The 12,996-nt window shown below is 44.4% G+C and overlaps 1 protein-coding gene across 4 annotated transcripts in view; it reads left to right on the top strand.

The window, feature by feature from the left end:
- Positions 1–12,996, top strand: part of ANKRD44 (ankyrin repeat domain 44) — a 712,165-nt gene that overhangs the window by 412,562 nt on the left and 286,607 nt on the right. For all 4 annotated transcript variants that reach the window (XM_086955419.1, XM_086955418.1, XM_086955417.1 and 1 more), the window contains exon 10: positions 1,745–1,859. In XM_086955419.1, coding sequence (XP_086811545.1) covers positions 1,745–1,859 — 115 coding nt within the window. The remainder of the gene's footprint in view (positions 1–1,744; positions 1,860–12,996) is intronic.

Here is a 12,996-nt window from a genome sequence, read left to right as displayed (position 1 = left end):
CCCCTCACCCTCACACACCCTCACCCCCTCTCACCCTCACACCCCCTCACTCAACCTCACACCCCCTCACCCTCTCACCCCCTCACCCTCACACCCCCTCACCCTCACCCCCTCTCACCTTCACACCCCCTCACTCCCCCTCACCCCCCCTCACCCTCACAAAATCACTATGTGCTACCACAACATCACTGAACGCCACAGCATCACTTGTTTGCCATCACAACATCACCCAGCGCCACCACATCATCAATCTCTGCGACCATTCAACAACACCTGGTTCAAATATGCTCTCTCAATGTTTGAAGCTTTATTACAAATGTAACAAAAACATGTTAATATTTCACTTCTGTTCTTGGAATTTCGTCACAATAAAATACACTGAACATAATCTTCACAAAAGTTATTTACAAAACTTGAAGCTATTGCCATTATAAATTACAATAACTTTTATTTAATTATTAACTATTAAAAAAAATTAAAAGCCATTGTTATTTGTAATATCAATACATGTAAGTCACGTAAATACAACACATATTGCATTACAAATGCTATAGGTGTCACATTTGCGAAAGTTATAACTATTGGCATTGTAAATGACAAAGCTATTAATTTAGTTATTTTCAAAAACAAAATATAAATAAAAAAATTGTCATTTACAATACCAATAGCTCAAACTTTCCTAATGCGAGACCTATTGCATTGCAAATGCTTGTTAGGTTTGCATTTCCACCGATTTGTGCATATTGTTGTATGAACAATAATGCCAATTCATGACAATGATGACTGCCTTGATCTGATACTTTAAAAAACGATCATAAATGTATTTTTGTCTATTAGTGGCATGCGCTGGTTGACCTAATATACGACAGCCCCTATCACGGGTCCCTTGTAATTCTTGATTCCACTGTAAATAGTGTTTTTGGTGGAATCGCGGAGCTACAAGTTTCCTGATAATCTCAGGAGCATTTCATCGGCAGAAATATCGAGAATTACCACCGGAATTGGGTATAGTATTTCTGATTCCTGTGGTAAATCCCGTGTTGATGGGACTCCAGGGGGAGAATTTTGAATCATATGGTGCGACCCTACCTTGACATGATCAATTCCCGCTGCATCAGTAATTTGGGTGCGATATTCCCAAGGGATCTTTGATGGGCGCTGTATGAAAAAAAAATTTGCACGTCTACACTTGTGACTTTTTTCAACCTTTCTGTACGCTTCCTTGCTTGTACTCTAAAGGTGGACTTTATGCAAGATATTAATGTAAACTTGTATGCTGAATATAAAAGCCACCCAACGTTATTCCATTTGTGAAGCGATCTGACACTGTTGGGATTGGTTCGCGCTATAAAACTGATAACGATTAATGCATAAAAGTAAATAAACAGGGCGAAGTCAAGGAGACCTTTAAAAGTCGTGCCTCTGGCGCCTGGATACAGTCATCAGGCTCCGAATGCTAATTGGTAACCTCCTCCTGCCACGTGCCATTCTGATAGCGCTCTGACACTGATGGCGCACGAGACCCCTGCATGCTGTAGACATTTCTCTCTGCGTGTTCCTTACATATGAGACTGCACTTTGCCTCAGGCCGTCTTTGTTTCAGCTGTTGCCGTAAAAAATCTGCCTCGACTAGAATAATAACCGCTTGAAGCGTGGGTTGGAGTGATGCGAGCTGACATTTATTGTTACCGGGTCACACGCGAAGTCGGAATGTGTTACACTGTGTTTAAATTGTCTCTTCCAGGAGGAGAAATTGACTGTGTGGATAAGGATGGCAACACCCCTCTCCACGTGGCGGCAAGATACGGCCACGAGCTGCTGATCAACACCCTCATCACCAGCGGGGCGGACGCGGCAAGGTAGGGACCGGCCACTGCTGCGCCTAAACCACCAGTGTGGGTGCCGCGCGGCCTTGTATGCAAGGATGAGTGATGTCATATTCCAGGTGTATTCTGTAAATGTTTGTGATGTACTTATCGTGGACGTGGACCGTGCCACGCGCGGCCTAATTCAGGTACCGGGGAAGGAATGACACTTGGTGGTGCAATTATCTCCAGAACTGACCATTAAAGGATGCAAGGTCACGCTGGAGCTTGGCATGGTACATTATTAGCTGCGCCTGCACTGACCATTAAAGAATGCAAGGTCATGCTGGTGCTTGGCATGGTACATTATTAGCTGCGCCTGCACTGACCATTAAAGAATGCAAGGTCAAGCTGGAGCTTGGCATGGTACATTATTAGCTGCGCCTGCACTGACCCATAACTAATGCAAGGTCACGCTGGTGCTTGGCATGGTACATTATTAGCTGCACCTGCACTGAACCATAAAGAATGCAAGGTCATGCTGGTGCTTGGCATGGTACATTATTAGCTGTGCCTGAACTGACCAAAAAAGAATGCAAGGTCATGCTGGTGCTTGGCATGGTACATTATTAGCTGTGCCTGCACTGACCAAAAAAGAATGCAAGGTCATGTTGTACTTGGCATTGTACATTATTAGTTGTGCCTGCACTGACCAAAAAAGAATGCAAGGTCATGTTGTACTTGGCATTGTACATTATTAGCTGTGCCTGCACTGACCAATAAAGAATGCACATTCACGCTGGAGCTTTGCATGGTACATTATTAGCTGCGCCTGAACTGACCAATAACGAATGCAAACTCACGTGGGAGTTTGGCATGGTACATTATTAGCTGCTCCTGAACTGACCAAAAAAGAATGCAAGGTCACGATGGTGCTTGTCATGGCACATTAATAGCTGCGCCCGAACTGACCCATGAAGAATGCAAGGTCACGCTGGTGCTTGGCATGGTACATTATTAGCTGCTCCTGAACTGACCCATAAAGAATGCAAGGTCACGCTGGTGCTTGGTATGGTACATTAGTAGATGCTCCTGAACTGACCCATAAAGAATGCAAGGTCACGCTGGTGCTTGGTATGGTACATTAGTAGATGCTCCTGAACTGACCCATAAAGAATGCAAGGTCACGCTGGTGCATGACATGGTACATTATTAGCTACTCCTGAACTGACCCATAAAGAATGCAAGGTCACGCTGGTGCTTGGTATGGTACATTAGTAGATGCTCCTGAACTGACCCATAAAGAATGCAAGGTCACGCTGGTGCTTGGTATGGTACATTAGTAGATGCTCCTGAACTGACCCATAAAGAATGCAAGGTCACGCTGGTGCTTGGTATGGTACATTAGTAGATGCTCCTGAACAGACCCATAAAGAATGCAAGGTCACGCTGGTGCTTGACATGGTACATTATTAGCTACTCCTGAACTGACCCATAAAGAATGCAAGGTCACGCTGGTGCTTGGTTTGGTACATTAGTAGATGCTCCTTAACAGACCCATAAAGAATGCAAGGTCACGCTGGTGCTTGACATGGTACATTATTAGCTACTCCTGAACTGACCCATAAAGAATGCAAGGTCACGCTGGTGCTTGGTATGGTACAGTAGTAGATGCTCCTGAACAGACCCATAAAGAATGCAAGGTCACGCTGGTGCTTGGTATGGTACATTAGTAGATGCTCCTGAACTGACCCATAAAGAATGCAAGGTCACGCTGGTGCTTGGCATGGTACATTAGTAGATGCTCCTGAACTGACCCATACAGAATGCAAGGTCACGCTGTGCTTGGCATGGTACATTATTGCGCCTGAACTGACCCATAAAGAATGCAAGGTCACGCTGTGCTTGGCATGGTACATTAGTAGATGCTCCTGAACTGACCCATAAAGAATGCAGGGTCACGCTGGTGCTTGGCATGGTACATTAGTAGATGCTCCTGAACAGACCCATAAAGAATGCAAGGTCACGCTGGTGCTTGACATGGTACATTATTAGCTACTCCTGAACTGACCCATAAAGAATGCAAGGTCACGCTGGTGCTTGGTATGGTACATTAGTAGATGCTCCTGAACAGACCCATAAAGAATGCAAGGTCACGCTGGTGCTTGGTATGGTACATTAGTAGATGCTCCTGAACTGACCCATAAAGAATGCAAGGTCACGCTGGTGCTTGGTATGGTACATTAGTAGATGCTCCTGAACAGACCCATAAAGAATGCAAGGTCACGCTGGTGCTTGACATGGTACATTATTAGCTACTCCTGAACTGACCCATAAAGAATGCAAGGTCACGCTGGTGCTTGGTATGGTACATTAGTAGATGCTCCTGAACAGACCCATAAAGAATGCAAGGTCACGCTGGTGCTTGACATGGTACATTATTAGCTACTCCTGAACTGACCCATAAAGAATGCAAGGTCACGCTGGTGCTTGGTATGGTACATTAGTAGATGCTCCTGAACAGACCCATAAAGAATGCAAGGTCACGCTGGTGCTTGGTATGGTACATTAGTAGATGCTCCTGAACAGACCCATAAAGAATGCAAGGTCACGCTGGTGCTTGGTATGGTACATTAGTAGATGCTCCTGAACAGACCCATAAAGAATGCAAGGTCACGCTGGTGCTTGACATGGTACATTATTAGCTACTCCTGAACTGACCCATAAAGAATGCAAGGTCACGCTGGTGCTTGGTATGGTACATTAGTAGATGCTCCTGAACAGACCCATAAAGAATGCAAGGTCACGCTGGTGCTTGGTATGGTACATTAGTAGATGCTCCTGAACAGACCCATAAAGAATGCAAGGTCACGCTGGTGCTTGGTATGGTACATTAGTAGATGCTCCTGAACTGACCCATAAAGAATGCAAGGTCACGCTGGTGCTTGGCATGGTACATTAGTAGATGCTCCTGAACTGACCCATAAAGAATGCAAGGTCACGCTGGTGCTTGGCATGGTACATTAGTAGATGCTCCTGAACTGACCCATAGAGAATGCAAGGTCACGCTGTGCTTGGCATGGTACATTATTGCGCCTGAACTGACCCATAAAGAATGCAAGATCACGCTAGTGCTTGGTATGGCACATTATTAGCTGTGCCTGACCTAGCCAATAAAGAATGCAAGGCCACCCTATTCTTGGCATGCATGGCACATTATTAGCTGCTCCTTAACGTACCCAAAAAGAAAGGAAGGTCACACTGGGCATAGCCTGTGCCAAAGTTTGCTCCAGAACAGGTTAATAACGTACAGATTAGCTGCTCTCCAAGGAAGGTATCCCCCTCTGATCGTTGAGTGTTTTCTATGTACTTAGCATGGACTCAGCCTGTTGTACCACATGATGCTGGTGGGCACAAATTGGTATTGGGGTAAGAATGGAAGGTAACACGGGGCTTGTTTATGGTACAAGTAACTCCAGAACAGACAATTACTTAATGCAAGGTAACATAGCATGCTATGTGATGGAATATGCCCAGAGCAATGGCCCTTATGTGGCAACACATTTCCCCATAGACACAGAGGGGGCTATTTCCAAAGATAAACCTACATGTGAGTAAATCTATATGTTTAAGTTTACTCTCGCACTTTTGAGTAACTTTTCTTATTTTTGGCTACTCACCATTTATGAGTGTAAAGTTGCTCAAAAGTGTAGACTTACATGACTTACATGTCCCCGCTAACTTAATTGAGGGGGTGGGGCCTAATTTATGAGTATAAAATTACTACTTTCACATGGAGACGGGGTCTCTGCTACTGGGGCGTGACTCTCTCTATTGTAAAGTATAGGGAAATGTTTATTAGCTTAAAAATAAATCAGTAAAACTATTTTAATCTTAAATATGCATGAACAAATAATTTAAAATACTTATTAAATGTAGCTGATGGTCCCTAGAATCCTTCATCAGTACACTGGACACTGCACATCAGCACTAGTTGCCATCCTACACCAGCTGACAGAATTGGATACCCTTAGGACACTGTACCCCAACACAATGATTGTCAACAGCTACCTAGAAGCATATAGGTTGGTAGTATCCACGAAACTGGCCATATACTAGTCCTTGATTATTTACAAGCTACCAAGAAGCACCCAGGTTTCCTGGAATGTAACAGTCACACACGTTACACTGCACCGCAGACCCAAACTCTACACAAGATGCCAAGCAGCACCGGATCCAGCACCCAGCCCTGGGCACTGCAGCGGATGGGTGTTGGAAGGTACCGACTGCACCCCTCGCTCCAGCCGCTGCCGGCAGTGGGAGTAAATGCAGGGCGGTGATGTGGGGTGGGGGAGGGGCCGGGTGGGTGGTAGTTATGTATGGATTACAGAGTTTTACAGGTAAGTAAACATTTAAATAAATAAATGAATTTCGTTGCGCGCACTGTATCGCATTTTGGAATGCAGTGTACTCAACGAAATTCGTGTTATTTATTTAAATGTTTACTTACCTGTAAAACTCCGTAATCCATACATTACTACCCCCACACTGCCCCTCCCCCTCCCCACATCACCGCCCTGCATTTACTCCCACTGCCAGCCGCTGCTGCCTCGCTCGTGTCCCTTTCCTACAGCATGCTAATATTGCAAAGCGCTTTATCTTCATTTCAGGGAATCGTGTACAACTGCTGTCAGAGAGTTCCCTTTTTATAGGTATCTAGTGATGTTGTTTCATGTATCAACTTCTCACATTAATGGCTGTTTAGTAAACAGCACTTTGCATGCTGGGATTTCAGCATTATAGTTTGTGTTTAAAATTGAAACTACAAGTCCCAGAATGCCAAATGTTTGTATGGGAATACTTGGCTGCTGCACCTGCTCTGTGTGTGTATAGCTTGAAACCTGCTGACCATGCTCTACCCTCATCTTTTTCCCATTCTCTATGAGAACAGCCCGAGCAGCTGCTGACCGTACTGTGCATGAGGGAAGCCTGAAAAAGCTGCTGACTGGGTTGTACATGAGGAGCAGGGGCGGTTTCTCCATTAGAATTCTGGAGTTGCGCCCCTCTAAAATTCCTACATTTACCTAAACAAATATGAAATAGATTTATTTATTTAGAGATTTGATTGTATCTCTAAACAAATTGATGAATTTGAATGTGAGCTGTCTGTCCTAGGCTGCCTACCCCACCTCACTCTGAGGAAGGAGGCGGAAGCCAGGCACTAAATCAACTTTCTTCAATGTGATGCGGGGCTTATATTTCTAATGCCCTTCACTGCCATTTTAGTCTATGGTGGTATCCACTGTAGGCCAGTGACACTGTCAGCATCACCTTTTCGGCATTACACTCTGTATCCCTGCATGAGGCCAGACATCCGTCATTCACAGGCATAGATCCCACCCTTTCCCATTAGTCACACGATATCGCTGGATGCAAGCATGTGTGATTTGGCGCCTTGTTCTCTGTAATGGTAAGTGTTATAATGCTAATCTTGTGTTATGTATATTGTGCTGAGACCCCTGGTCATCGTAACATCCACCACTGTGACACACAGGCACTGGCTGCAGGTCGCTGGCCCCTATAGAAGTGGAGCTGCTGTATTTGTTCCCCTGCGAAACTAATCCATAAAACGAGCAGGGTTTTTGTTTCCATGCAAAGTTGATAAAAATATTATATCCGAGCTAAGTACTAAGGTAGAAATATGTGCTTATAGTAAAGACAGTTACATGCTGTATGGCTGTTAGAAATGGGATTTTTGGTAGGCTAGGGCATGTGCCAAAGCCAGGCAGAAACCACCACTCTAGTCGGGATAAGGGAGTTACACTCCTAAAATAACCCCTGCTCACCCCCTTGGTAGCTTGGCACGAGCAGTCAGGCTTCTCTTAGAGGCAGTGTGTAAACCATTTGCAGATAACCAACAGTAATGCAGTGTAAACACTACAAAAGGACACCACACCAGTTTAGAAAAATATCCAATATTTGATAAAAATCAACAATACAGTACTTAAAAAGTCTTCAATTATCAAAATATGCTTGAAAAACAGTTCCTTGGTGTCGATAGCTCCATCCGGGGCTATCATGGCATTGTGGACAAACCAATTCAAATAGTCCTGGCTGACCGCGACGTTGCGGGCTGGCTACGGTGTCGAGAAAACCCGCAAACAGTACCTTTTAGAAATGCAGGGCATTGGTGACCTCTTGTTGCACTTCCAAAAGTACGGCTTCCACAGGTGTCCATTCCGGAGGTCGGTGCAGTAGTCGTCGGGCCCTCGAAGTTAGACGCGTTGCTGATTGATCTCCTCTCTGTTGGAGTCGGGAGCGCTGGCATCGGCAGGTGTCGGGTACTGTGGTGCGAAGCACAGCGGTGTGGTGTGAGGTGTCCACAGGTCGTGGTGCGAGCAGCGGCTCGGTGGTGGCATCAGATGATGTCGTCGGTGAGACCAGGGTCGCGGGGCTGACAAATCATGGTGCATTAAGCAGCGTCGTCGTTGCTGAAGTGCTGTGGTTGGCTGACGAACTGGTGTCAATGGCATCAGTAGGCCAAGGCTGCTTTGCGGGATGAGGGTGGTGCGTCGTGTCACTTTACGAGCGGTGCCCTCAACCTCGGTGCTAGCAGCGGCTTAGATTTCGGCATGGATACCAAGGTGTCGTCGCGAGGTGGTGCGGCGCCCACAGGTCATGGTGCGAGCAGTGGCTCGGAGGCGGCGTCAGCAGGCATCGTCGTGAGACCAGGGTTGTGGTGCGGTGTTGCGGCAGTGCCCTCTGCGATGCCTTCAGGACATGGAGTCAGCAACGGCGTCCTAGATGTCATCGGGTGGCTTTTCTTCTGTTGCAGCACAAAACACACAGTCCCCAGTGCTGAGTGCATAAGAGCTTGACGTTTTTGCTGTTCCTCAGACTTCTTAAACAAGGGGGAAAGCTCTACCTCAAGCCCTTGGAGAAACTCACAAAGTAGATTGCAGAAAGTTCAGTCCTGTCCTTTCACTGCCCAAGACCGAAGCATCCTCTGCAGGCCAACACAGCAAAGCACACAGCAAAGTGGTCGTTCCTCCTCTCAGCTTTTCTGGCTCTTCTTCTTGGCAGTCTTATTGGTCCAAAAGAGTTCTACATTTCAGTGGTCTGGGCCCCAACATTTATACCCCAAAATCCTTTGATCTCTTAGGCAGAGAGTGTCTGTGCCCAGCCAGAACAAGTTCTGCCTTCTCTGGTGTGACTTCCTGGCAGGAGATGGAGACGGCATTGTCAGAGGCAGACCAGGCCCTTTGAGGTGCAAGGAAACCTCCTCCCCCTTCCCAAATTGCAGCCCAGGTCTATTCAGCCCTTTTCTGACCCATCTCGACTAGCTGCAGCCATTCCTGCTCCCCAGCCTTCTGTCATCCAAAACCCAGACAGGCAATCCACATTCCAGCAGAGGCACACAGGATGACTGAGCAAGAAAATACCTACCTTCTAAATGTGGTATTTTCAAACACAGAATGTAAAAAATTACCTTCACTAAAAGATGCATCTTTAGATTCTGAGTTCAGGCATACTGAACTTTGTTTTCCTACCTAATTCTCCGGGCCAGTTATGTTTATAAGATGTTATAAACAAACTCTCCATTCTGTCCTATGGGGAACAGGTAGCCTTGCAATAGTGAAAAACGAAATTGGCCGTAATTCACTATCAGGAGATGTCACACACACCAGGGCATGTCCTACCTTTCACATACACCCTGCCCACAAGGGTACCTTGGGCCTACCTTAGGGGTGGCTGACATAAAAACGGAAGGTTAGAGACTGGCAAGTGTGTGCACTGGCCAAGTCGACATGGCAGTTACAAACTGCGCGCAGACTCTGCAATGGTAGGTCTGAGTTACCTTTTCAGGGCTACTCATGTGGGTGGCACAATCAATGCTATAGGCCCACTAGTAGCATTTGATTTACAGGCCCTGGCACACTTAGTACACATTACTAGGGATTAACAAGTAAATCAAATATCCAATCATGGAAACACCAATCCATAACACAATTTACAGAGAGCATATGCACTTAAGCTCTGATTAGCAGAGGTAAAGTGCCCAGAGTCCTAAAACCAACACAAACAGGTCAGGAGAAAATAGGAGGAAGAAGCAAAAAGTTTGGGATAACCATGCAAAAAGGGCCATTTCCAACAATGGCGAAGACAGTTACATGGTGTATGGTGTTAAAACTGGCCCTGTATCCATGCCCTTAACATTAATGCCAAAAACCTAGATTGATTTACAAACAATGAACGTTAAAAACGTTCGGTAATGCATTTCAGCGATTTAGTTCCTCTTTTATTTTACATGTTCTACTTAATCTTGCATTCCCCAGGAGTGTTAGCTATTTCATCATGTTGTGTATCTGTCTTTTTTCGTGCATCTTATTGCTCTTGTATAGTGCATACTTTGAGTTGTGCCAGGTATTTATGTGGGACTTTGATTAAGTACTCTGGCACTGAGGCTGAAGCCAAAGAAAAGTGCCTGTCAGTGACTTGGCCTCTTTGCAGAGAACACATAACAATGGCCAGGTATTCCAGTTGCAATTGAAATTCTGTGTGAATGTGTGTGTGAAGGGAGTACACAGATCTCAAAATATTTACAAGGCAAATGTAAAAGAAAATAAAGTGCTTAAATGGGAGTGAGTGCAGTGTATGTTTGGGGGCGATGAAGTGAGGGTAATGCAAGGAAGTGCATTCAGGAGAGAGTGAAAAGAGAGTGCTGAAAAGGAAAGAGATGAGGTTGAAGATGTGCTGAGGGACAAGATGTGCAAAGAAAAAGGAAAGCATATCTAACATAAAGCGCACATAACTGAAGGCCACAGCTCCTTTTACAGAACTCACAGTCTCACAATTTCAGAATTGAAATCTTTTAAATGTTGATTAATGACTGGCTGGAGGAAAAAGCAATACTTACCAAATTTCAAGCTGGGTTTAGGGGTAAGATCAGCACCATAGACCAGGTCTTTAGATTTTGTTGTATATACTGGAAATATGTACACATTAGGAAAGGTCACTTGTATGTCGCTTTCGTAGATTTGAGAGCAGCATTTGACCTCGTCCCCCGCAACTTACTCTGGAGATCCCTAAGTGAAGCTGGATTGCCAGGGTGCCTCCTAGTTCAAATAGTTGAGTTGCACGCCAGGAATCATACCAACATCAGGTGGGGTCCAAATGGTGAACTGACGCGTAATATCCCAATAGAACGTGGTGTCCGTCAAGGATGCGTTTTGGCCCCCACCTTATTTTCATTATTTGTTAACGATATCCCTGATCATCTGAACGGCTGTGCTAATGACTCACCACAACTAAATGGAGAAAGGGTGCCTGCATTGCTTTTCGCGGAAGACACCATCTTAATATCCCAAACCAAGAAAGGCCTTCAGGCGCTCCTGAACTCCTTTAGTATTTATTGTGTGAAGAAAGGATTAGAGATAAACGTTGACAAAACTAAGTGTATGGCACGGAATCCATTTAAGCCGGATAGGGGGACTCTAAATCTGAATGGTCAAGTTTTAGAAACCGTTGATAACTTTTCCTATTTGGGAGTGGTGCTAGATTCAAACATGACATGGAAGGCCCAAATTGAGAAAAACAAGGTGTCTTATGCCCATAACGTCAAGCCAGTTATTAGCAAACTTAATGCCAGTACAAGTAAAAGTGTGACCCCTGTGCTTGAGCTTTTTAAATTTAAAATTCAATCTGCTGCCCTTTATGGGGCGGAGATATGGGGACTCTGGGCAAGGGATAGTTTCCATGGTCTGGATAACAAATTTATGAGCTCAATTGTAAGGGTACCCACTAGTACACCGTTGATTCCTCTCCAATTTGATCTGAACCTTAAGAGAACTGACAACCATATAACCATCAGACCACTAATGTTCTGGGTAAGGATATGGTCTACCCCAGAATTGATCGACTATAGGAAAGGTCTCCAGGAGATATTGGGTCTAGATTCTCTTCATTCTGTTTTATGTCTCAGACACATTAAAAAATGGTTCTCAATTCTGGGCTTGTCTCAGTTATGGGAGAGTCCGGAAAATCAACCACCCTTTGCAAAGTCCATGGTGAAACGAGCCTTCTGGTCCTTCATAATTAACCAGTCAGTGAATGAAAATAGAATCGGGTCTCTAACCCAAAAGTTCTTAACCTTTAAAGATGAACCCTCTTTTGAGGCTTTTTTAGATGAAATGGAGCCTCCTCTTGCGAAGTCTCTATTTCTGAAATTCAGGTATGGGAATCTCATGCTAAATTCCAATTTGGAACGTTGGTCTAAGGGAAAACCGGAATGTCCAAACGTCACACATGGGAAGTGTTCAATGTGCTTAGGTTCTTGCACGGAGGATGAGGTCCATATACTGTTTATTTGCCAAGCATACTCTAAAGCAAGAAAAAGGTGGATCAAACCCCTGTGCACCCTCTTAGGTACAAGATCTTGTATCATGGCATATAGAATTATTAAAACCATTACTTCCCAATCCATTGTATTTAGCATTAGTAGATTTCTTCATTCTGTGTACATTGTTCGCAGGAAGTTTGGCCAATTACTTTGAGCAGTTAAATCCTTGCTGTTCCTCGAAATATCCCTCCTAACCCGGTACTTGTCTAGTAACTAGACAAAAACTGAGATGAAGCTTTTGGTGTCTCTGTTAATGTTTTTATGAGGATGCTTATAATGAATTTTGTACTTAAAGATATAATCCTTTTAATTTCTCTTTTTAAGACCTGAATGTGTATATTGTTATGATCTTGTGTTTTTATGTATGTGTCTTTTATGGCCAAGGCGGCCGAAATAAAGAAATAATAATAATAATAAATGTTGATTATTTATAACAAATCATTGTTGTTACTCATTTATCTTAAACAGCTAACACCCATTGACAAAGCCAATAGCACTGGCTGTTTTTAACTGTTTGTCAGTTAATGTGTTATATATCTGGAGGAAGTAACATCTCAGAGAGAAACCAAAATACCAGTCGGGTGACACAGTAAGGAAATCCCAGAAATTTATTTTACATGTTTTCTTTTAGATAGCCCTAACTTTTTTCATCCCACTTAAAGACCTGTCTGCATATATTTCTATATGACTGATTGCAGCCAGCAGCTGCAATGTGTTTCTCGAAACCTGGTTAGAACATTTTCTTCCAAAGTGGATGCTGGATTTTGTGCAAGACACTGGGCAAGCTCCCAC

This window comes from Lissotriton vulgaris, chromosome 2_1 (assembly GCF_964263255.1).
Source record: "Lissotriton vulgaris chromosome 2_1, aLisVul1.2, whole genome shotgun sequence".
Classification (NCBI taxonomy): Eukaryota; Metazoa; Chordata; class Amphibia; order Caudata; family Salamandridae; genus Lissotriton; species Lissotriton vulgaris.
The sequence above is the reverse complement of the archived record's forward strand: the minus strand, read 5'-3'. Positions and strand labels throughout refer to the sequence as shown.